The 24,083-nt window shown below is 48.6% G+C and overlaps 1 protein-coding gene across 1 annotated transcript; it reads right to left on the bottom strand.

Moving 5' to 3' along the window:
• Positions 1 to 132: 132 nt before the first annotated feature.
• ankrd53 (ankyrin repeat domain 53) lies at positions 133 to 15,045 on the bottom strand. The gene is made up of 5 exons (XM_063047184.1): positions 14,878 to 15,045; positions 13,601 to 13,800; positions 12,270 to 12,434; positions 8,050 to 8,170; positions 133 to 3,622 (listed from the first exon to the last, which is right to left on the bottom strand). The coding sequence occupies exons 1-5, from the start codon at positions 15,019 to 15,021 to the stop codon at positions 2,828 to 2,830; spliced, it is 1,425 nt and encodes a 474-aa protein (XP_062903254.1). The 5' UTR covers positions 15,022 to 15,045; the 3' UTR covers positions 133 to 2,827.
• Between the last annotated feature and the right edge of the window lie 9,038 nt (positions 15,046 to 24,083).

Here is a 24,083-nt window from a genome sequence, read left to right as displayed (position 1 = left end):
TTTCCACAACTTTCTGTTCCATTTGTGTTTTTCCAAACAACAGAACTTGTCTGACATACTGAGGCAGAGATTGTAGAAAAAAGGAATTCAAACTTCAGGGTGCTGAGTGAGAGAGTGGGGATAGAGTCTGTGACATGGAGTACTGGGGAGAGGGGTCACTGAGGGAGCTAGATTAATGTCGGTGGGGATACAGTTGGTTTAATAGGGTGCTGGGGAGAGGGGCCATTGACGGATGGTGTGAGAGAGCTGGATTAGTGTTGGTGGGGGATACAGTCAATGACACAGAGCACTAGGGGAGAAGGGTCACTGAGAGATGGTGTGAGGAAGCTGAATTAATGTCAGTGGGGGATACAGTCGGTGACACAGCGCTGGGGGAGTGGGGTCACTTGCGGGACGGTGTGAGGAAGCTGGATTAATGTCAGTGGGGGAAACAGTGACACAGCGCTGGGGGAGTGGGGTCACTTGAGGGACGGTGTGAGGAAGCTGGACTAATGTCAGTGGGGGATACAGTTGGTGACAGCGCTGGGGGAGTGGGGTCACTGAGGGACGGTGTGGGGAAGCTGGATTAATGTTAGTGGGGGATACAGTCCATGACACAGTGCTGGGGGAGAGGGGTCACTGAGGGACGGAGTGGGGGAGATGGGTTGTGGTCGCAAGCATGTTTCTTCATTACTGAAATTATTCTGAAACTTAATTTCTCAAGTGCTGAGTTATCATAATTAAAACAGCTCTGATTTCTTGAGTTGAATTCAAGGACTTGGCAAGCTAATTTTCTTGGTGCAGTACCCGACACTGCCTTGTGTTTCACACTGGAGCATTGTGTTTGGTTCTGATCACCTCATTATAGAAAGGATGTGGAAGCTTTAGAGAGGGTGCAGAGAAAATTTACCAGGATGCTGCCTGGATTAGAGAGTATGTCTTATAAGGAGAGGTTGAGTGAAGGAAGTTGAAAGGTGACTTGATAGAAGTGTACAAGATGGTAAGAGGCATAGATAGAGTGGACAGTAAGTGCCTTTTTCCCAGGGTGGAAATGGCTAATACGATGGGGTATAATTTTACGGTCATAGAGGAGGAGCAGTGAGAGAGGGTTTCATTGAACTCCCGTGGAAGGGAAGATTTAAACTTCTTCAGGGTAGGCATCTCTGGAAGAGATTTCTCAGTGTAGTAGTCCAATCACAGCAAAAGAAAATCTGCAGATGCTGGAAATCCAAGCAACACACAGAAAATACTGGAGGAACTCAGCAGGCCGGGCAGCATCTATGTACAGTCGACGTTTCAGGCTTGGATTTCCAGCAGTCTGCAGATTTTCTTTTGTTTATGATTTTAAGGTAATTGGAGGAAAGTATAGGGTGGATGTCAGAGGTAGGTTTTTTACACAGTGACTGGCGGGTGCCTGGAATGCACTGCCAGAGACAGCTACATTATGGACAGTTAAGGAAGTTTTAGGCATATGGATGACAGAAAAATGGAGGGCCATTTGGGAGGGAAGGGTTAGGTTGATCTTGGAGTGGGTTAAAAGATCAGCACAACCTCGTGGGCTGAAGGGCCTGTACTGTATTGTAGGGTTCGAGTTCTAACTGGGTCAGGCCTTCAAGAGCATTGTTGTGAACTCACCTCACTGTAGGGGCTTTCACAGAGAGCCACACAGACCCCCTGGTGACGGGGGTGGGGGTGGGCACAGAAATCCCAGAACCACCTCCCCTCTACTGAGGTCAGTTCATAAGGCATCATTGGCCTTTGATGCTAAGGATGCAAGACTGGACAAAAGTGCCCCTGTGTTGTGAGACGTAAAGAGTACAATAAACCTGTAGCCATACTGGTTTTATTTGAAATTGCAGACAGAATATTCTCAACCAGTTCAGTGTGAACGCGAGTTTCACCGTCTGTTCCATGGGGAGCTCTGACTGGCACTGCAGTCAGAACTGGGATTTGGATCCAGAGTTGGGTGTCTCTGCTGGTTGGTGTGTGTTCCAATTCAGATCAAATCCAGGCCAGGTTTAAACACCAGCTTTTTGACCCTTCATATCAAGATAAAGTCTGTGGGGAGTGTGTCCATTGGCAGAAGGAAGGTAAATCCCATCATCTAGAGAGACTGAGTGAGCTTTGGAGTGAAGGAGAACTGGAGATGACTTGATGGAGCTGTACCAGATGATAAGAGGCAATGATAGAGTAGATAGTTGAGAGACTTTTTCCCCCAAGGTGGAAATGGCTAGTATGAGGGGTTGTAATTTTAAGGGGATTGGAGGAAAATATGGTGGTGGCAGGGGGGAAATGTCAGAGATGGGTACTTTACAGAAAGTAGTGAGTGTGTGGAGCATGCTGCCAGGTTGGTGGTAGAGACAGATACATTAGGGGCATTTAATAGACACTCAGGCACATGGATGAAAGAAAAATTGAGGGCTATGTGGAAGGGTTAGATTGATCTTGGAGTAGGTTGCTAAATCGGCACAACATTGTGGGCCAGAGGGCCTGTAGAGTAATGATCTAGGTTCTGTAGGTGGAGATTCAGTGGTTGTTCAAACCCGTATCGAGATAGTATGTGGATGGCCGGTGGGGAAGATTCTGTGAAAGGGTTGTCCATGGCTGTGGGTGGGGATTCACTGACAGGGTGGAGTCTGTGAGAGGGGTTCTTGTCATTAAGATTAGGGGGTGTCTAAGTTCAGAGAGAGGGGAAGAGCCCGAGAGAGCTTTCAGTGATATAGTGACCAGCTGCTCTGGCTTTGAGATCTAACTGTGATCCGAAGACACAACTTTGTGTGATTCTTAGTAAGACTCAGGAATCCCAAGCACCCTGTAGCATGAGCAATGTACTGATGGAAGATACAGCTCAGGGCTCACAGTGCTCCTGGGGGCTCTCAGCTCGAGCCTCAGGGCTGCCTTCCTCAAGGATTTCCTTTCTTTCCTCCCCTCGAGGTGAGCTGGCTGTGCCCGGGAGCCAGGCAGACTTGTGGGAACATGTGCTGCTCTTACTGGTAGTGGTGGAGGTGAAGGAGAGGGAGGGCAGGCCTAGCTCCAGCCACTCCCCCTGCATGTCTCGACTCTTGCCCGAGGGTCTTTTCCTGGGAAGGTCGAAGACGTGAACCGCTTTGAATTCCTTGGGGATCTTTATTCGGTGGGAGATGGAACCAGGAAACAGCTCTCGCCGTAGGATGTGGAGGGGCAGATTGGGCAGAGCTTTTGTTACCCTGGGGCCTGCCTTTGCCCTGAGCTGTGGAAGGCGGGCCCTGTTCACCTCCAGCTCGTAGAAGGGACCAAAGTCGTGCTGCTGGACTAGGGTCCTGAGGTCAAAGACGTCCTCGTCAGCTAGTGCTGGGCTTGAAGCCAGCTTGTGACCGGGGCCTGGTGCCGGTCCTGGCCAGCAAGCTGCGATCCTGGCGGCTGCCCGTCCCTCCTTTCCGGCAGCCCTTGGTCGGCAGGCACTCTTGGGCTTTGCGAGCTGCAGCACCGGCTCGGTGCCCATGGTCTCAGTGGTGCTGATCGCCTCCCTCAGCTGCCTCAGCGTCTCCTCCGCTAAAGTGCTGCGCGGTTTGTAGAGGCTGGGCGAGATCCTCGCTGTGTCAGGCAGGTGTTTCCTCTCTAACCACAACGTGTACCGGTCCTCGGTTAACTGATCGCGCTCCTCCTGCATCAGCAAAATGGAAAATTGGTTTATTATTGTTATGTGAAAAGCTTGTCGTGCATAGTCTTCGCTCGAGATTGTTTAATGTCATGTCTAGCACACAAGTGTAAAAGAGAATGAAATAATTGTTACTCCAGATCTGATGCAGCACAAAAAAACCGAGATAAAACACAATAATAAAGAAACATAATAAATATAAATACACAAGATATCTTAAGTATATACGTAGATTAATTGTACTAGGGAACTATTCGATAGTTATTAGTGGGCTAGAAGCTGTCATTCAGCCTGGTAGATGCTTCCAGGCTTTTGCATCTTCTGCCTGATAGGAGAAGGGGAGCCAATGTCCAAGATGGGTGGGGTCTTTGATTATGCTGGCTGCCGTACAGAGGCAGCTGGAAGTCATAGACACAGCTAAGCACATCATGGAAACCGGCCTCTCCTCCATGGACTCTGTCTCCAATATGAACACACAAGATTTTGTAGATGCTGGAAATCCAAAGCAACACACACAAAATGCTGAAGGAACTCAGCAAGTCAGACAGCACAGAACATAGAAATCTACAGCACATTACGGGCCCTTCGTCCCACACTGTTGTTTGGACCATGTAACCTACTCTAGAAACTAACTAGAATTTCCCTAGCGCATAGCCCTCTAATTTTCTAAGCTCCATGTACCTATCTAAGAGGCACTGAAAAGACCCTATTGTATCTGCTTCCACCACCCACCACTCTGAGAAAAACTTCCCTCTGATATCTCCCCTCGTACCTACTTCCAAGCACCTTAAAACTATGTGCCCCTGTGTTAGCTATTTCAGCCCTGGGAACAAGCCTCTGACTATCCACACGATCAATGCACCTCATCATCATATACACCTCTATCAGGTCACCGCTCTTCCTCCGTCACTCCAAGGAGAAAGGGCCAAGTTCACTCAACCTATTCTCATAAGGCACACTCTTCAATCCAGGCAACATCCTTGTAAATCTCCTCTGCACTCTCTCTATAGTATCCACATTCTTCCTGTAGTGAGGCGTCCAGAACTGAGCACAGTACTCTGAGTGAAGTCTGACCAAAGTCTTATATAGCTGTAACATTACCTCACGGCTCTTGAACTTAATCCCACGGTTGATAAATGCCAACACACCATACACCTTCTCAACAACACTGTCAACCTGCGCAGCAGCTTTGGGCGGTCTATGGACATGGACCCCAAGAACTTTCAGGTCCTCCACATTGCCAAGATTCTTACCATTAATAGTATATTCTGCCTTCAAATTTGATCTACCAAAATTCTCCTGTCCCTATTGATGATGCTAAGATCATCGTCAGAGGCTTAGCAATCTCCTTCCTCGCTTCCCACAGTAGCCTGGTATATATCTCACCCAGTCCCAGTGACTTATCTAACTTAATGCTTTTCAAAAGCTCCACCATGTCCCCTTTCTTAATGTCTATATGCTCAAGCATTTCAGTCCACTCTAAGTCATCCTCACAATTGCCAAGGTCCTCTTCCCTGGTGAATACTGAAGCAAAGTATTCATTAAGTACCTCCGCTACCTTCTCCGACTCAGTGCACACGTTTCCACTGTCGCATCTGATTGGTCCTGTTATCGCATGGCTCATCGTCTTGCTCTTCATATACTTGTACAATGCCTTAATCCTGTTCCAAGGCCTTCTCATGGTTCCTTCTGCCTCTCCTAATTCCATTCTGAAGCTCCTTCTGAGCAACCTTGTAATTTTTTAGAGCTCTAACAGTACCTATTTTCTTTAACCTATCATAAGCTTTTCTTTTTTTCTTAACTTCTACATCCTTTGTACACCATGGTTCTTTAACCCTACCATCCTTTCCCTGCCTCAATGGAACATACCTATGCTGAACTCCATGCCAATATTCCCTGAACATTTACCACATTTCTGCCATGCATTTCCCTGAGAACATCTGCTCCCAAGTACCTGCCTAATAGCATCATATTTCCCTCTACCCTAATTAAATGTTTTCCCAAATTATCTGCTCCTATCCCTCTCCAGCGCTATGGTGAAGGGGACAGAGTTGTGGTCACTACCTCCAAAATGCTCTCTCACCGAGAGATCTGGCACCTGACCAGGTTCACTTTCCAATACCAGATCAGGTTATTTCTTCGGCAATTTGAACGGGGTATGACTGTGCAAGTGCGTGGAGATCAGCCAATGAGAACAGCAGGAAGAGTTTAAATGGAAGACAGATATACAGAGCGGGCATCAGAGTAGGAAGGCTTTGGCTCAACGGGGCTTCAGCGATAAAGGGTCGGGGCCAGGTAGGTTATCTGTTTAAAATAAAGACAGAGAGTATGTGTGTGAGGCCGGTTTTCTGCGCTCAGTGTCAGATGTGGGAGGTCCTAGAGACTCCCGGCCTCCTGGACGACCACATCTGCATCAGGTGCGTCGAGCTGCAGCTCCTTGGAGTCCGCATTAGGGAACTGGAGCTGCAGCTCGATAACCTTCATCTGGTCAGGGAGAGTGAGGAGGTGATAGATAGGAGCTATAGGCAGGTGGTCACACCGGGACCTCAGGAGACAGAAGTGGGTAACAGTCAGGGGAGGGAAGGGCAAGAAGCAGGTACTAGAGAGTACCCCAGTGGCTGCCCCCTTAACGATAAGTATTCCTGTTTGAGTACTGTTGGGGGGGATGGCCTGCCTGGGGGAAGCAACAGTGGTTGCATCTCTGGCACAGAATCTGGCCCTGTGGGTCAGATGGGTAGGGAAAGGAAGAGGATGAACACACCTAACAAACTCCACCCCATCTAAACCTCTTGCGCTAAGGAGATGCCAATCAATATTAGGAAAGTTAAAATCTCCCATCACAACAACCCTATTATTATTGCATTGTTCCAGAATCTGTCTCCCTACTGCTCCTTGATATCCCTGTTACTATTGGGTGATCTATATAAAACACCCAGTAGTTATTGCCCCTTTCCTGTTTCTGATTTCCACTCACAATGACTCAGTGGACAATCCCTCCATGACTTCCTCCTTTTCTGCAGCCGTGGTACTATCCCTGATTAGCAATGCCACTCCCCCTCCTCTTTTGCGTCCCTCTCTGTTCTTTTTGAAACATCTGAAGCCTTGCATACTCAGCAGTCATTCCTCCTCCTGAGACCTCCAAGTCTCTGTAATGGCCACAATGTCATAGTTTAACGTATTGATCCACGCTCTAAATTCATCCACCTTGTTTATAACACTCCTTGCATTACAATAGACACATCTCAAACCACCAGGCTGAATGCATCTTTGCTCTAACATCTACCTATCCTTCCTCACAAACTCCCTACAAGCTGTCTCTACTTGTGCACCAACCTCTCCATCCTCTGCCTCTTCACTTCAGTTCCCACTCCCCTGTACATCTAGTTTAAACCCTCCCCACCAAGATATTGGTCCCCCTGGGATTCAAGTGCAACCCGTCCTTTTTATACAGGTCACACCTGCCCCAGAAGAGGTCCCAATGATTCAAAAATCTGAATCCCTGCCCCCTGCTCCAATCCCTCAGCCACGCATTTATCCTCCACCTCATTCTTTTCCTATACTCACTAATGTGTGGCATAGGCAGCAATCCTGAGATTACTACCTTTGAGGTCCTGTTTCTCAGCTTCCTTCCTAATTCCCTGTATTCTGCTTTCAGGACCTCCACCCTTTTTCTACCTATGTCGTTGCTACCAATATGTACCATAACCTCTGGCTGCTCACCCTCCCATTTCAGGATATTGTGGACGCGCTCAGAAACATCACGATCCCTGGCAGCTGGGAGGCAAACTACCTTCCGTGTTTCTTTCCTGCGTCCACAAAATTGACTGTCTGGCCCCTAACTATAGAGTCCCTTATTACCGCTGCTATCCTCTTCCATTCCCTACCCTTCTGAGCCACAGTGCCACGGCACCCACTACACCATCATGTGCCAGTTTCCAACCACCTAAAATCGAGGAAAAGCTTTGCTACAGTGGAGGAACTACCACACGGAACATCCCTCCAAACACACAGGATTGACCTCTGGCAACAAACAGAAGCCAGAACCCCACCAATCAATACAGTGCAAGACCCCACAGAAATGTTACCAGATGGGGCACTGCTTGACAGACGGAAGTAGTGCACTCTTCTACATCGGTGAAACCCGACGCAGATTGGGGGACCGCTTCGTCGAGCACTTCCGCTCCAATCGCCACAATAGACAGGATCTATCTCCCAGTAGCCACCCACTTCAACTCTGCTTCCCACTCCCATTCAGATATGTCCATACATGGCCTCCTCTACTGCCATGATGAGACTAAACTCGTGAGTGAGTCAGTCTCTCTGTCTCTCTCTCTCTCTCTCCAGTGCCACTCCAGGAGTGCAGGTTTATGCTCAGGAAGATGTGATTGGCTGTGATCCCAGAGCCCTGTCTCCCTGCCCCGTGGCCAGGTTACCTGCTGGATGTTGTGCAGCCACTGTTCATCCAAGAGCAAGACCAGCTTCAGCCTTTGTAGCTTCCGCATTTCTTTCAGGAAATCCCTGTCATTTGATTTCCAGACCAGGCTGGCCAGGTACCTGGAAGACGAGGCCAGAATCAGGTTATTATCACTGACATATACTGAGTGGCAACTTTAACAAGTACACCTGTATAGTGTAGCTACTTGTTAATGCAAATATCTAATCACTCAATCATGTGCCAGCATAAAAGCATGCAGACATGGTCAAGAGGTTCAGTTGTAGATCAGACCAAATGTCAGAATGGGGAAGAAATTTGATCTTGGTGCTAGATGGGGTGGTTTGAGTTTCTCAGAAACTGCTGATCTCCTGGGATTTTCATGCACAACAATCTCTAGAATCTCTAGAATTTATAGAGAATGGTGCAAAAAAAACCCCAAAAATGAACATCCAGTGAGTGTCAGTTCTGTGGGTGAAAACATCTGGTTAATGAGAGAGGTCAGAGGAGAATGGCCAGGCTGGTTCAAGCTGACAGAAAGGAGACAGTAACTCACATAACCATATTACAACAGTGGTGTGCAGGAGAGCATCTCTGAACGTTCAACATGTTGAACCTTGAAGTGGATGGGCTACAACAGCAGAAGACCACAAACACACACTCAGTGGCCACTTTATTAGGCTCAGGAGGTATAAAATACAGCAGCCACTGAGTGGATAAGACAATAATTAGGACATAGAAACAGAATTAGGCCATTAGCCCCATCAAGTCTGCTTCATCATTCACTCACAGCTGATGTATTATACATTATTTTCCTGTTCTAAATGGACGTTCCCCTATTCTGAAACTGTGCCCTCTGGTCCTAGACTTTCCCCACTACAGGAAACATCCTCTCCACATCCAATCCAGGCCTTTCAACGTTTGATAGGTTTCAGCGAACAGAGGGATCATTTGGTGAAAGTCCACAGCTCTCAGAGTGGAAACACAAGTAGACAGGGTACTGAAGAAAGTGTACAGCGTGCTTGGGGCACAGAGTATACAAGTCACAAAGTCACATTGCAGTCAGATAAACAGTGGTTAGACCACGGGGAGAATTACATGCAGTGCTGGCCACCCTGTTACAGGTAGAATGGAGTGATTGAGGAGAGTGTACAGAAGAGGGTTTGGGTATACAGGTGAATGACAATAGAATTGAACTTGAACCAAGATGCTGTCTGAACTAAAAACCACTAGCTATAAGGAGAGGCTGGACAAACTTGGGTTAGTTTCTCTGGAGCATCGGAGGTTGAGGGGAGATCTGACAGAGGTTTATGAGATTATGAGAGGCATAGCTACATTGCCTTGTAAAAAATATGAAGCCCCCAACCCTTTGATCACGTAAATGAGTATAACCAGGGATTTTGATCAATTTAACCGAGAATTTTTATTTGTTAATCCCATGCTCCTTTTTCCACAGCCATCATCATCATTGTGTGCCATGTCTGGATGGCGTGGGTGATCGTGGTCTTCCCATGACTGTGATTGTTCTTGGCAAATATTTTCTACAGAAGTGGTTTGCCATTGCCTTCTTCTGGACTGTGTCTTAACAAGATGGGTGGCCTCAGCCATTATCAATACTCTTCAGAGATTGTCTGCCTGGCGTCAGTGGTCACATAACCAGGACTTGTGATCTGCACCAGCTGCTCATACGACCATCCACCACCTGCTCCCATGGCTTTTATGACAGTGATCCGAGGGGTGGCGGGGGGACAGGGGTGCAAAGTAGTTGCCACACCTTGCCTAAGAGTGACCTGTAGGTGAGCAGAGAGAAGAAGTGCCTTGCACCTCTTTCGGTAGAAATTTATCTCCACCCTGCCACCCAGTTTTTCACAGTGGGGCCCAAAAAGCAGGAAATGGAAAACTAAAAATTCAAAAACTGAAATGTCAGCCATTCAAAGGAATTCATCCACCTTTGCTCAGTACTCAGTTAAACCACCTCTCGCAGCTATTACAGCCGGTAGTCTTTTTGGATAAGTCTCTATTAGCTTTGCATGGCGTGGTGGAGCAAAATTTGCCCAGTCCTCCTTGCAAAGTTGCTCAAGCTGTGTCAGGTTAGTTGGGGAGCAAGGGGGGACAGAATCTTGAGGTCTTGCCAGAGTTGTTCGATTGGATTAAGGCCAGGACTCTGACTGGGCCACTCAAGGACATCAATTTTCTTCATTTGAAGCCACTCCATGGTTGCTCTGGCAGTGAGCTTTGGGTCGTTGCCCTGCTGAAAGATGAACTTCCTCCCCAGTTTAAGTTTTCTGCTAGAGGCTATCAGTTTTTTTTAACCAGGATCTCTCTGTATGTGAACTAAGATTTTTTTCTCCTCATGTATATGAAGGATGTAAGTAATACTCATTCAAATCAATTCAAAGTGTTGGCGGATGAATACTTTTCAAGGCACTGTAGAGTAGACAAAGTCTTCTTCCTAGGTTTGACATTTCATATAATAGAGGGCACGCGTTTAAAGCAAAAGGGGGCAAGTTTGGGGCAAATTATTTTACGCAGAGTTGTGGGTGACTGGAGTGGTTGTGGAAGTGGTACTGGATATGACCTCAACACTTAGAGACACTTGGAAGGATGCCTATCTATCCAGGGCAGCACGGCAGTGTAGTGGTCAGCACAACGTTTTACAGTACCTGTGGCCTAGGTTCAATTCCCAGCACTGCCTATATGGAGTTTGTACGTTCTGCCATGACGGCGTGGGTTTCCTCTGGTGCTCCAGTTCCTGCTACAGTCCAAAGATGCACTGGTTGGTAGCGAGGATTAAATTGGGGGATTGATGGCACAGCTCGAAGGGCCGGAAGGGCCTATTCCACGCTCTATCTCAATCAGTAAATAAAATGGATGTGTAGGGAATGGAGGGGTGTGGATCATGTGTAGGCAGAAGAGATTAATTTAATTTGCTGTCATGGTCTGCACAGACATTTTGGGCCGAAGGGCCTGTTCTTGCTCTCTGAAACATGGAACGCAGAACGGTACAGCACAAAAACGGGCCCCCCCCAGCCCACGATGCTCATGAGTTTCTGCAGCTGTACTGTGGAGAGCATTCTAACCGGCAGCTTCACTGTCTGGTATGGGGTGGGGGGGGGGGGGGTGTGGGAAATGGTGACTGCCCAGGATCATAAGGAGCTGCAGTGAGCTCCGTCATGGGTACTAGCCTCTGTAGTATCGAGGACATCTTCAAGGAGCAATGCTTCAAAAAAGTGGCATCCATCATTAAGGACCCCCATCACGCAGTTCATGCCCTCTTCTCATCGCTACCATCAGGAAGGAGAAACAGGAGTCTGAAGACACACACTTAATGATTAAGTAACAGCTTCTTCCCCTTTTCCATCAGATTTCTGAATGGATATTGAACCCATGAACATGATCTCATTACCTTTTTATTTTTATTTTTGCATTCCTTACTTATTTTAACTATTTAATATATATTTACTTCCTGTAACTCACTTTTTTTCTATTATTATTGCCTTGTACAGCTGCTGCAAAGACAACAAATTTCACAACATGTGCTGGCGATATTAAACCTGATTCTGATAATCTGATGTTGTAGAAAATAGAACATAGCAAACCTACAGCACAATACAGGCCCTTCGGCCCACAATGCTGTGCTGAGCATGTGCTGAACTAATGACAACTAGACCCTTCTGCCTAAGAGATTCTTAAATGCCTCTATTCTAATTGCCTCTACCACCTCCCCAGGCAGCAAGGTCCAGGCACCAACCACTTCCTCTGTAAAAAAAAACTTCCCCACATATCTCCTTTGAACTTGCCCTATCTCATCTTAAGTGCATGTTCTCTGATATTGGACATTTCAACCCTGGGAAAAAGATACTGTCTGTCCACTCGTCAATTTCTCATAATCTTTTAAACCTCTGTCAGGGTTCCATTCAGCTTCCACTGCTCCAGAGAAAACAACTCACATTTGTCCAACCTCTCATTAGAGCATGCGCCCTCTAATCCAGGCATCATCGTGGTAAACCTCTTACACACGCTGTCCAAAGCACTTGGGTATGACCAGAACCGAATGAGAAACTCCAGATGTGGTCTAACCAGAGTTTTAAGAAACCACGTTCCCACTTTCTATTGTTTGGCCAATGTTACATGTTGCATGCTCCATGATCAATATTCTATGACATGATTCGACCAGTGCGGTCAGTGAGCTAGGTCTCGAGTAGAGATTGTTGAGCTAACCTTGCACATGTCCGGTGACCCCAGAGCTTAGCAAGGTCATAGGGTATCTGCCCTTTCCTATCTTTAGCCTTGACATTGGCTCCCGCTTCCACCAGTGTGGTGATGCAGTCTAGTAAGCCAACCTCGGCGGCCTGGTGAAGTGGAGACTGCCCATCGATGGTCTGCCTGGAAGAGAAGGAATGGTTACTAGAGTTTGGAAAGGATCATGGAAAGCGAAGGTCGCAAATATCATCTCATTATGGTTAGTCTTCTCCAACTGTCCCCCTTGAATCATCTCCACAGCTCACGGACCGATGTCCCTTCCACAAGGTCAAATATCTTCTCAAACACTCCCTCCACATCGTCAAATATCACCCCAAACCCTCCCTTCCACAAGGTCAAATATTATCACAACCCCTCCTTTCCAGAAGGTCAAATATCACCCCAACCCCTCCCTTCCACAAGGTCAAATATCTTCTCAAACCCTCCCTCCACATCGTCAAATATCACCCACACCTTCCCATCCACTCGGTCAAATATCACCTCAAACCCTCCCTCCACATGGTCAAATATCACCCCATCCCCTCCCATCCACAAGGTCAAATATCACCTCAACCCCTCCCTTACACAAGGTCAAATATCTTCCCTTCCCCTTCCTTCCATAAGGTCAAATATCACTTTAACCTCTCCCTTCCACAAGGTCAATTATCACCCAGCCCCTCCCTCCACAAGGCCAAATATCACGCCAAACCCTCCCATTCTCAAGGTGAAATATTCCCCAAACCCTCTCTTCCACAAGGTCAGATATCACTCCAACCCCTCCCGCCACAAGGTTAGCCTTCTACGCCTCTCAGCCTGCATTACCTCCTGTGGCCCATGGATGCTCTCTCCATGAATGGTTCTTCCCACCTACTGAATCCCCTCCCAAAGCCCACGGACATTCTTCCCCCGTCCCCGACTCTCCCCACCCACCCACTGAATCCCCTCCCACAGTTCACGGGCACTCTCCCCATCCCCGACTCACCCCCACCCACTGAATCTCCTCCCACTGCTCTTGGACACTCTCCCCCATCTCCGACTCTCCCCATCCACTGAACCCCATCTCACAGACCACGATCAATCTTCCCCATCTTCGACTCTCCCCCCCCACCTACTGAATCCCCTCCCACAGGCCACAGACACTCTCCCCCATCACTGCCAACAGTTCTGTGTTGTATGTTCTAATTACCCCTCTTAGGGGCAGGTGCCGACCACACCACACTGCCTCCGCAGCGTGCGGCAAAGTCACTGCTGCCACCGACCACCTGAGGCTCGGCGGGGTCCCCCCTCAGCACGTGCCATTGGCTACGTACACGTTAGGGTCGGCGCCGATATCCAGCAGGTAGTTGAGGCAGTGTTCTGCACAGAACTGACATTCCTTGTTGAGGATCATGTGGATGGGCCGGTAGCCCTGGAGGTCAGGCAGGTTCACATCCATGTTGTACTCCTCCAGCAGTACCCGCAGGCACTCCAGACGCCCGTTCTGAGCAGCGTAGTGCACGGCGTTGTAACCCTGGGGCAGTAGGGTAGAGGACGGAGAGACACTGGGTTAGATATATCACCACCGCTTTAAACAGCACACTCAGACACTGACTGGAGTCTAATTCTCACACCCACTCTGATTATTCACCAAGCTTTACTCTTTGCTTTTTGATTTTGCAGATCCTACAAGACTGTGTGTGTAATGCGACAGTATAGAGCAGGGGCTCCCAACCGAGGCTCCATTAACACCTCAGTTAATGGTTGGGGTCCATGGCATAAAACAAGTTGGAAACCCCTGGTGTAGAGGGAGCTTCACTCTGTGTCTGACCCCAGGAGTGTGTGATGGGATGGGGCAGAGGGAGTTTCACTCTGTGTCTGACCCTGGGTGTGTGTGACGGGACAGTGTGGCGGGAGCTTCACTCTGTGTCTGACCCCAGGAGCGTGTGATGGGACCGTGTGGCGGGAGCTTCACTCTGTGTCTGACCCCGGGAGTGTGTGATGAGACAATGTAGAGGGAGCTTCACTCTGTGTCTGACCCCGCAAGTGTGTGATGGGACAGTGTAGAGAGAGATTCACTCTGTGTCTGACCCTGGGAGTGTGTGATGAGACAATGTAGAGGGAGCTTCACTCTGTGTCTGACCCCGGAAGTGTGTGATGGGACAGTGTGGAGGGAGATTCACTCTGTGTCTGACCCCAGGAGTGTGTGAAGGGACAGTGTAGAGGGAGCTTCACTCTGTGTCTGACCCCAGGAGCGTGTGATGTGATGGTGTAGAGGGAGTTTCACTCTGTGTCTGACCCCAGGAGTGTGTGATGGGACAATGTAGAGGAAGTTCCACACTCTATCTCTTCCTTGCATGATGAATTCTTCTAGCTGATGTGTGTTATTTGTGATTCTAGACTTTCTGGGTCAGGGAGACCCCCACCCCTTCTGGACTGATTCAGTTAGAGTACCAACCATGGGGATACATGCTGCATTTACGTGGGTGCTGCGGAGCGATCACCTGCGGTAAGGAGGGGAGGAACGGTGAGGACCAGGGACGCGTTGACAGTGAGGATGGGGAGGAGAAGACATGACGATTGACGAACAGGACCCGGGGCACCTACTCACATTCCGATCCACTGCCACTTTGCCCTTTGCCTTGTTTAGGCTCAGCCGTAGCCAGTCGACGTCCCCTATGGTGGCGGCAATGAGCTCGTCGCTCAGAATCGCCGTCCGGTTCCATTTCTTGACCTGGCCTCGCTTCCTGACCATTCCTCTCCTGACCAAGAGCCGCAGTGGCTGAACGGGGACGGGGTGGGGGAGTCACTGCTCTGTCATGGTGCCTCACGTGTCCTTGAAGCTCGGCCTGGGAGTAGAGGTAGTGTTAGCGCACACAGTAGCTCAGTGAAACACACGCCCAGATTCCCCGAGGCCCCAGCAATCTGGCTTGAGCGAGCTGTCACACAACAAATTGACACTTAGTGTCAGTAAGAAGAATTGATTGTGGACTTCAGGCAGGGGAGGTTGAAGGAGCCTGTCCTCATCGTGGGGGCCAGCAACGGAAAGTTCATGGGTGTCCACATCTGTCAAGATTTGCCCTGGGCCCAGCACATTGATGTGAGGAGGAAGAAAGCATGCCAGTGGCTATATTTCATTCAGAGCTCAAGGAGATTTGGTGCATCACCAAAACCTCTTGCAAATTTCTACAGATCCTGGTGTCACTGCTCAGGATCAGAGAAAGGTGCAGAATTTTGTAAACTCAGCCAGCTCCATCATGGCTACTAGCATGCCCATCATCCAGGACACCTTCAAGAAGAGGCACCCCTCCCATTTCCAAATCTCTTACTATCTCTTCTTTCAGTTAGTCCTGATGAAGGGTCTCGGTCCGAAACGTCGACTGTACCTCTTCCTAGAGATGCTGCCTGGCCTGCTGCGTTCACCAGCAACTTTGATGTGTGTTGCTTGAAATTCCAGCATCTGCAGATTTCCTTGTGTTTACCCATCCTCAAGGACCCTCTTCTCCTTGCTACCATTGAAGGAGTAGGTACAGGAGCCTGAAGACCCACTCCGAACGATTCAGGAACAGCATCTTCTCCTCCGCCATCAGATTTCTGAATGGACAATGAACCCATGTACACTACCTCAGTATCTTTCTCTCTTTTTGCCCTATGGATATCTTCTTCTAACCTTATTTTGTGTACCGCTGCCACATAACAACAAACTTCACAATATACATGGGTGCTAATAAATCTGATTCGGATCCTGATTTCACTGCTGAACTGCTTTAAATAATTTGACCCAGTGACCACTGTTTGCTGTAAGCTGCGCAGATGCACGGCCGCACAGTGACTGAAATGCTCCTGCGCACATAGCCTTTGTTGCTGTGCGGCTGGAATTGGACGCGGCTAGAAAAAAAGTTTACGAAACGTGCAAGATTTTCTTTGTTGTATAGTATTTCATTATAATCTTCAATTAATAAATTACATCTAAAGCGTGCGATTTATTTTTCAGTTTTCATTCTGGATATTCATAGTATACATATTACAAAAGAAAATAATTTAAAGAGCCACGCAGGTTTCAGACTGTGTAAAAAAATTCCTGGTTAGATTGGGATTGGGATTGGTCAGTGCAGCTGCCAAAAAAATCCCGGGAACGTTGCTTGTGACAGTGAAGGGACGCCTGTGTGTTCCCGAGTCTGGCTGGTGTGGGGCTTTAGAGGGCAATTTGCTTCCCTTATCCTCTTTGGTGGGAAAAAAAAATTGGGGAAATGTGCAGAAAACCTGGGTGTGTAACTGTAGATCCATTCAGTGGACCGGACTCACACTGCAATGCACTGAAAATGCTGGAGGAACTCAGTGCGTCAGGCAGTATCTGTGGAGGGAAATAAATTTTCGATAATTTGAGCTGAGACCCTTCATCAGGTTCGGAAAGGGAGGGGGTAGAAGCTGCAATCAGGTGGGGGAGGGGAAGGAGTATGAGCTGGCAGGTGATGGGAGACCAGGTGAGGGGGAAGTAGGTGGGTGGGGGAGGGACATGAAATAAGCTGGGAGGTGATAGGTGAGGGAGATAAAGGGCTAAAGTAGAAGGAATCTGATAGAAGAGAACTGTGGACCATGGAAGAAAGGGAAAGAGGAGGGGCACCGGAGAAAGGTGATGGGCAGGGGACGAGAAGAGAAGGAGTGAGAGGTGAATCAGAATGAGGAATGAAGAAGAGAAAAAAAAAGGAGGGGAAGAACTTACAGGAAGTTAGAGAAATCAATGTTCATGCCACCAAGTTGGAGGCTATGAGGTGTTTCTCCTCCAACCTGAATTGGCATCATCGTGGTAGAAAAAGAGACCGCCATGTTGAAATGGGAACTGGGAGTCGCACACTGCAGCCATTTCTATCCATGCTGGACAATGGATGGAGAAATGACCAAATGTCATTAGGGGGTGGTTGGAAGTGGACCCAAATGCAAGACACAGACACTGAGGTACTAGGAATAGGACAAGGTTCATCAAGAAAGCAAGGGGAGTCAGGAAGAAACAATGCTGGACATGGATACAGGCCCTGGATGAGACAAGGACACCGGGCCTAGGCTAGGACTAAGACTAGGAAAACGGGACCAGGACAAGGAACTTGGAATCAAGCCAGAGACTGGATGAGGACCCAGAACCTGGGTCTTGACTTGGGCTCGGACCCCGGATCTAGGTGAGGACAAGACATGGCTACAGGACTGGATATGGAACTCCTGCACAAGGACAGGATGAGAACGCAAAGCCTTGACTTGGACAGGACGAGATTCTTGGACATGGCTTGGACAAGACAAGAGACTGCTGGACTGGATGAGGGATCTCCAGCACAGGACATGACTCCTGGACTAGGTTTGGCTCAGCTCTTGGAATCAGCTTGATTAGGATCTTGGGTACGGAGCCAGGACCCTTCCTTGGACACAGGGCTGGGATGACTGCCAAGGTAACTTGCCGAGGAAATTGTCAGGGATTCATATGGGGAGGGGATGAGAATAGTCCAGCCGGGAATCCTTGGTTTGCAGAGGTATTTATGTGCCAGCCCAAAACGAGAATCAGGTGTCTCAATTAAGGCACCCAATGGAACAAGGGAAAACAGGAAAACTCGGAATAAGGATCACTGAACCAGACCATGAACTGGAATGTGGATTTCACGGACCGGACCATGACACCAAAAGCTGCAAGAACTCAGCAGGTCATGCAGTATCTAAGGATGGAGATGTATAGTAAATGTTTTGGGTCGAGATCCTCCACCTAGACTGCTGTTGGAACCTTCCTACTTATCCCATACATCTTAATGCTCTGGATCAGCCTACCATGAGACCCCGATGACCCTCTCAGCAGCCCTTGCAACCCTTTGGAGGGACTTCAGGTCAGGTGCCTTGCAATTCCCATACCAGACGGTGCTGCAACTGGGTCAATCATGCTCCAGTAAAAATTGGTTAGAATGGAGGGGGGAGATTCAATCACCCCAGAAAGTGAGGGCGCTGCCATGCTTTCTTGACTAAAGAGGTGGAGTTGAAGTGGTTGCATCTCTGGCACTGAGATACTTGGTAGTGTGGAGGAGCAGGGGGATCTGGGGGTTAATGTCCATAGATCCCTGAAAATTGCCTCACAGGTGGATAGGGTAGTTAAGAAAGCTGATGAGATGTTAGCTTTCATAAGTCAAGGGATAGAGTTTAAGAGTCGTGATGTAATGATGCAGCTCTATAAAACCCTGGTTAGGCCACACTTGGAGTACTGTGTCCAGTTCTGGTCACCTCACTATAGGAAGGATGTGGAAGTGTTGGAAAGGGTACAGAGGAGATTTACCAGGATGCTGCCTGGTTTAGAAAGTATGCATTATGATCAGAGGTTAAGAGAGCTAGGGCTTTACTCTTTGGAGAGAAGGAGGATGAGAGGAGACATGATAGAGGTGTACAAGATAATAAGAGGAATAGATAGAGTGGATAGCCAGTGCCTCTTCCCCAGGGCACCACTGCTCAATACAAGAGGACATGGCTTTAAAGTAAGGGGTGGGAAGTTCAAGGGGGATATTAGAGGAAGGTTTTTTACTCAGGGAGTTGTTGGTGCGTGGAATGCACTGCCTGAGTCAGTGATGGAGGCAGATACACTAGTGAAGTTTAAGAGACTACTAGACAGGTATATGGAGGAAGTTAAGATGGGGGCTTATATGGGAGGCAGGGTTTGAGGGTCGGCACAACATTGTGGGCCGAAGGGCCTGTACTGTGCTGTATTATTCTATGTTCTGTGTTGAGATCTCCCTTCAAGCACACTTGATGCCTTTATTTACCTCCCTCCAGGGAGGAGCCGTGTTTGTTCAGTGAGGAGCGGTCAGCCTGCACCTTCCTAAAGTCCACAATCACCTCTATGGTCTTGTCCATTCTGAGACTCAAGTTGTGCGCTCGTACCATTCTACCATCCGCGCCGCCTACTCTCTGTACACCGTCTCGTTGTCCGCAGAAGGGACCAGTTAAAATTCGCATGGGTCGGCATCAACATGGTGGCCTATGTTCTGTTCTCTTGGGATATGGGGAGAGGCCAGCGAAGTGGTTGAGCTGGGGGTCAGGCTGGGTGGGGGGACCTCTCCTCTCCTCTCCGCTCCACCTCTGGTCGTCTGCTGCTGCTGCTGGGGCGGCGGCGGCGGTGGCGGCGGCGGCTGCTGCTGCTGCTGCTGCACTTAATGGGTCGCCCACTCCCTCCCCACCTCCCCACCTCCCCACCTCCCCACCTGCCTTCAGTGACCCCGGGCCGTCCTCCATACCTTTGAGCCGACTTCATTGTCCTCCCCTCGAGGAGCTGGTGCCCATCCCTTTAAATCATGAGGACGCGGAGTCGTCTCTATAGTGACGGCAACAGTAAGGGCGCCGGACCAATCACAGCGCGAAGCGGCGCCAATAGCGAGACAGGAGGGGTGACCGGCGGGGAGACCGGGGGTAGGGGGTGTCCCTGGAGTGACTGAGACACACCGGACACACGGTGGGGCCGAGAACAGAGAGTCTGCAAGAAGGGAGTCGGTTCGGTTCCCCAACGGGAGGGTGTTGGGGTTCGCTCAGATCCCGTCTGTAGAAAATCGGGTACAAAGGAGAAATGGGGTGCAGACCTATAGGGAGACTGGTATACAGTACGGGGTGCGGGGGTGGGGGCGTGTACAGGCTATACGACGTGTACTCACTCGGTGCGGTTGTACGATGTACGGGGTGTCCGAGGGTACAGCTATCGGAGTTCGAGGTTTCCGCAGCGCCCGGCCGCGATTTGGAACGATCTCCGGACGTACCTTTCGCAGAACGCCACTCTTTGCGGCTCCCCGCCTCCAGAGCCCCCCATGCGGTTTAGCCTCGCCTACGCTGGCTGTCATTGTGATGGCTGTAGCCGATTATTTGACCTGGGACCGCCCGTTAAAGGCGTCGCCAGGCCACACAGCCTAACTGCGGTGTGCAGATATGTCTTGCGAGGTTAAAACTTCCCAGTACACTGTCAGCGCCTGACAAACTTCCTCGGAAGGGCAGTTGAAAGTACCCTCACTGGGCGATCATGGTCAAGTACGGCTATTCGACTGCGCGGGAACGTAAGAAGTTGCAGCGAGCGGCGGATCTGCCCAGTTCATCACGGGCACAACCCTCCCCACCATTGGTTGTATCCACAGAGGGCACTGCCGCAAGAAAATAACATCAAAGGTCCCCACCATCCGGGCCACGCCATCCCCTCGACAGGGGGTACCGGAAAGTTCACACACCATCAGGTTCAGGAACAGCTCCTTCGCTCCAGCTTGAACCAACCGGCGCAAACCGAACCTTCTTTACAATGGACTCTTGCTTTGTTCTCAATCTGAACTTTCTTGTAAATTGCATATAATTAACGATTAATTTATGTTTTTCTTGCGACTGCCACTTATGATCATACCTGATGGACGGACGGAACAGACTCGATGGGCCAAATGGTCTAATTTGCTCCTGTATTTTAATGGTCTTATCTGACGCTCTGTGTGCCTGTGATGCCGCAAGTTAGCTTTTCGTTGCACCTGTTCGGATGACAGTAAACCCGAATTCGACTTTGACCAGAGCTGTTTAATTCCCCTAGGATCAGAAATATCACGGACTTGATCTGCTATTAGGGGATGAGACAGGGCAGGTGGAAGAAGTTTGTGCACTGGAACACCACGCACTTGGTGACCATAGTGCAATTAGTTTCAAAGTAAATATGCAAAAAGATAGGCCTGGTCTGCGGGTTGAGATTCTAAATTGGAGAAATGTCCAATTCTGATGCTTTCGGAAAGGATTGGGACAGGTTGTCTTCCGGCAAAGGTGTACTTGGTAAGTGGGTGGTTTTCAAAGGTGAAAATCTGAGAGTACAGACTATTCCTGTCAGAATAAAAGGCAAAGAAAACAGGTTTAGTGAACGCTGGGTTTGAGAAATATTGAGGTCGTTGTTAAGGAGGTGCATGGCAGTTAGAAACAGACGAGGAGCTTATGGAGTACAAGAAATGCAAGAGAACGCAAGAAGGAAATCAGGAGGGCTAAAAGAAGGCATGAGGTATGAAGAGCAACAGAATTGCAAAGGACAAAATTGGTCCTCTGGAAGATCAGATCGGTAATCTATGCATAGAGCTGAAAGAGATGTTAAGTTGATATTTTTGCACCTGTATTTACTTGGGAGATGGACAGAGTCTATAGATGTGAGACAAAGCAACAGTGAGGTCATGTCACAAACAAGAGAAAATCTGCAGATGCTGGAAATCCAAACAACACACAGAAAATGCTGGAGGAACTCAGCAGGCCAGACAGCATCTATGGAAAAGGGTGCACTTCGGGCCGAGACCCAGCGCTTTGTGTGTGTTGTGAGGTCATATACTGTATACAGATTACAGAGGAGAAGGTATTTGCTGTCTTTAGGCAAATTAGGCTGGATAAATCCCCAGGGCCTGACAAGCTGTTCCCTCAGACCCTGTAGGAGGCTAGTGCAAAAATTGCAGGGACCCTATTTTTAACATCCTTGGCCACTGGTGAGGTTCGGAGGATTGGAGGATAGCTGATTGTGTTCCGTAAGACTCTAAGAATAGGCCAGGAAATTATAGGGCGCTGAACCTGACATCAGTACTGGGATAGTTATTGGAAGATATTCTAAGCAACTGGATACAGTATATAAGTACTGGGATAGGCAGTGAAATCCCTTTTACTGGGCGTCTCTGGAAATGCACCTCTTTAGCCCCTCACTAACAGCCGCTGGAACTCGCGGCGAGAAACCCACCTTTCTCAGGCTCCATCCATCTAGGGTGTATGTGACTTTGTTCCCGTCAAACCCGTGAGGTCACCCAAACCCCAGTTTGTGTGAATGCTGTGTGATTTACTGCCCCCTGCAGTCGCCCGTTGGTAAGTAATAACAGGTCGTACACTGCATACAATTATAAAGAAAATATATTTATGAACGTTAACTTAGCCAAAGAGTCATTAAACGAAAGAGGAAAAAACAAAAAGGGCCCAGTATAATCAAAACAGTCAAATGTGCACCTAAGTTGGAGCTCATCTTGAGGTTGTCTGTAGCTCACGGGCTGGACCCTCGGTCTGTGTGAAAGCACACACCACCTTCCGAATGTCGCTTGAAATCCATCTCGAACAAACCGGGCTCCCCCATGGGAGTATCGGTCCTCCCTCCTTGAAGCCATTCATCTGCACAAAGCATCCTGTGCAACAGGGTCAGCATCCTCAACCATCTAACCCCCCCCCCCACCCCCGTCTTCTGCAGCTCCCACCAAAAAAGACCTCGACCCACACCAGCGTCCCTCACAAAACCTCTCCACCCAACGTTCTCTGGAACCTTCTCCCAACTTCACCATCCTGATGGGCTGACACCACGTTCCTAAGTTGAATAACAAAGCCTCTTATCTCAGCTCAAACCCGAACAGGCTGCAAGCAGAACAGAGCGGTCCTACAGGACTGCTGAAATGAAATACTGCAACATGGCAGTATTTAACAGTCTTAATCAGGGCATTGCAACAGGGACTGTTTAGGAATAGTTATCGAGGTTTTGTGCATGATAGTTCGTGTCTAACCAATCTTGGAGTTTTTAGAGGGAGTTACCAGGAAAGTGAATGAAGGCAATGCAGTGGATGGTGTCTACACGGAATGAAGGTAAGGCATTTGACAAGGTCCTGCCTGGGAGGTTGGTCAAGAAAGTTCAGTCACTCAGCATTCAGGATGAGGTAGTAAATTGGATTAGACATTGGCTTTGTGGGAGAAGTCATAGAGTCATAGGGAAGTATAGCACAGAAACAGGCAATTCAGCCCATCTAGTCCATGCTGAAACCATACCAAAAATCAGAGTTGTAGTAGATGGTTGCCTCTCTGACTGGAGGCCTGTGTCTAGTGGTGTGCCACAGGGATCAGTGCTGGGTTCATTGTTGTTTGTCATCTATATCAATGACCTGGATGAGAATGTGGTTAACTGGATCAGCAAATTTGCAGATGACACCAAGATTGGGGGTGTAGTGGACGGTGAGGAAGGATATCAAGGCTTGCGGTGGGATCTGGAAAAATGGGTTGAAAAATGGCAGATGAAATTTAACGCAGACACGTGTGAGTGTGTTGCACTTCAGCAGGACATGCAAGGGTAGGGCTTACTCGCTGAGTGATAGGGCACTGAGGAGCGTGGTAGAACAGAGGGATCTGGGAATACAGGTCCATAATTCCCTGAAAGTGGTCACAGCTAAACAGGGTCGTAAAGAAAGCTTTTGGCACATTATCCTTCATAAATCAATGTACTGAGTACAGGAGCTGCATTGTTGAACTTGTATAAGTCATTGGTGAGGCCTAATTTGGAGTATTGTGTGTAGTTTTGGTCGCCTACCTAAAGGAAAGACATAAATAAAGTTGACAGAGTGCAGAGAAAATTTACAAAGATATTCTGAAGAACAGTCTTGGCCCGAAACATCGACTGTTTACCCTTTTCCATAGATGCTGCCTGGCCTGCTGAGTTCCTCCAGCATTTTGTGTGTGTTACAAATATGTTGCCAGGATTTGAGGGCCTGAGTTATCGAGAGAAGTTGAACAGGTTAGGACCTCACTCCCTAGAATGTAGAAGATTGAGGGGAGATTTGATAGAGGTACACAAAATTATGAGGGGTATAGATAGTGTAAGTGCAAGCAGGTTTTTTCCACTGAGATTCAGTGGGACTATAACTAGAGGTCATGGGTTAAGTGCGAAAGGTGTAATGTTTAAGACGAACATAAAGGAAACTCAGAGGGGACTATAACTAGAGGTCATGGGTTAAGTGTGAAACGTGTAATGTTTAAGGGGAACATAAAGGGAACTCAGATGGATGGTGAAAA

The sequence above is a fragment of the Mobula hypostoma genome, chromosome 4 (assembly GCF_963921235.1).
Source record: "Mobula hypostoma chromosome 4, sMobHyp1.1, whole genome shotgun sequence".
NCBI lineage: Eukaryota > Metazoa > Chordata > Chondrichthyes > Myliobatiformes > Myliobatidae > Mobula > Mobula hypostoma.
This window is presented reverse-complemented; position numbering and strand designations above follow the sequence as displayed.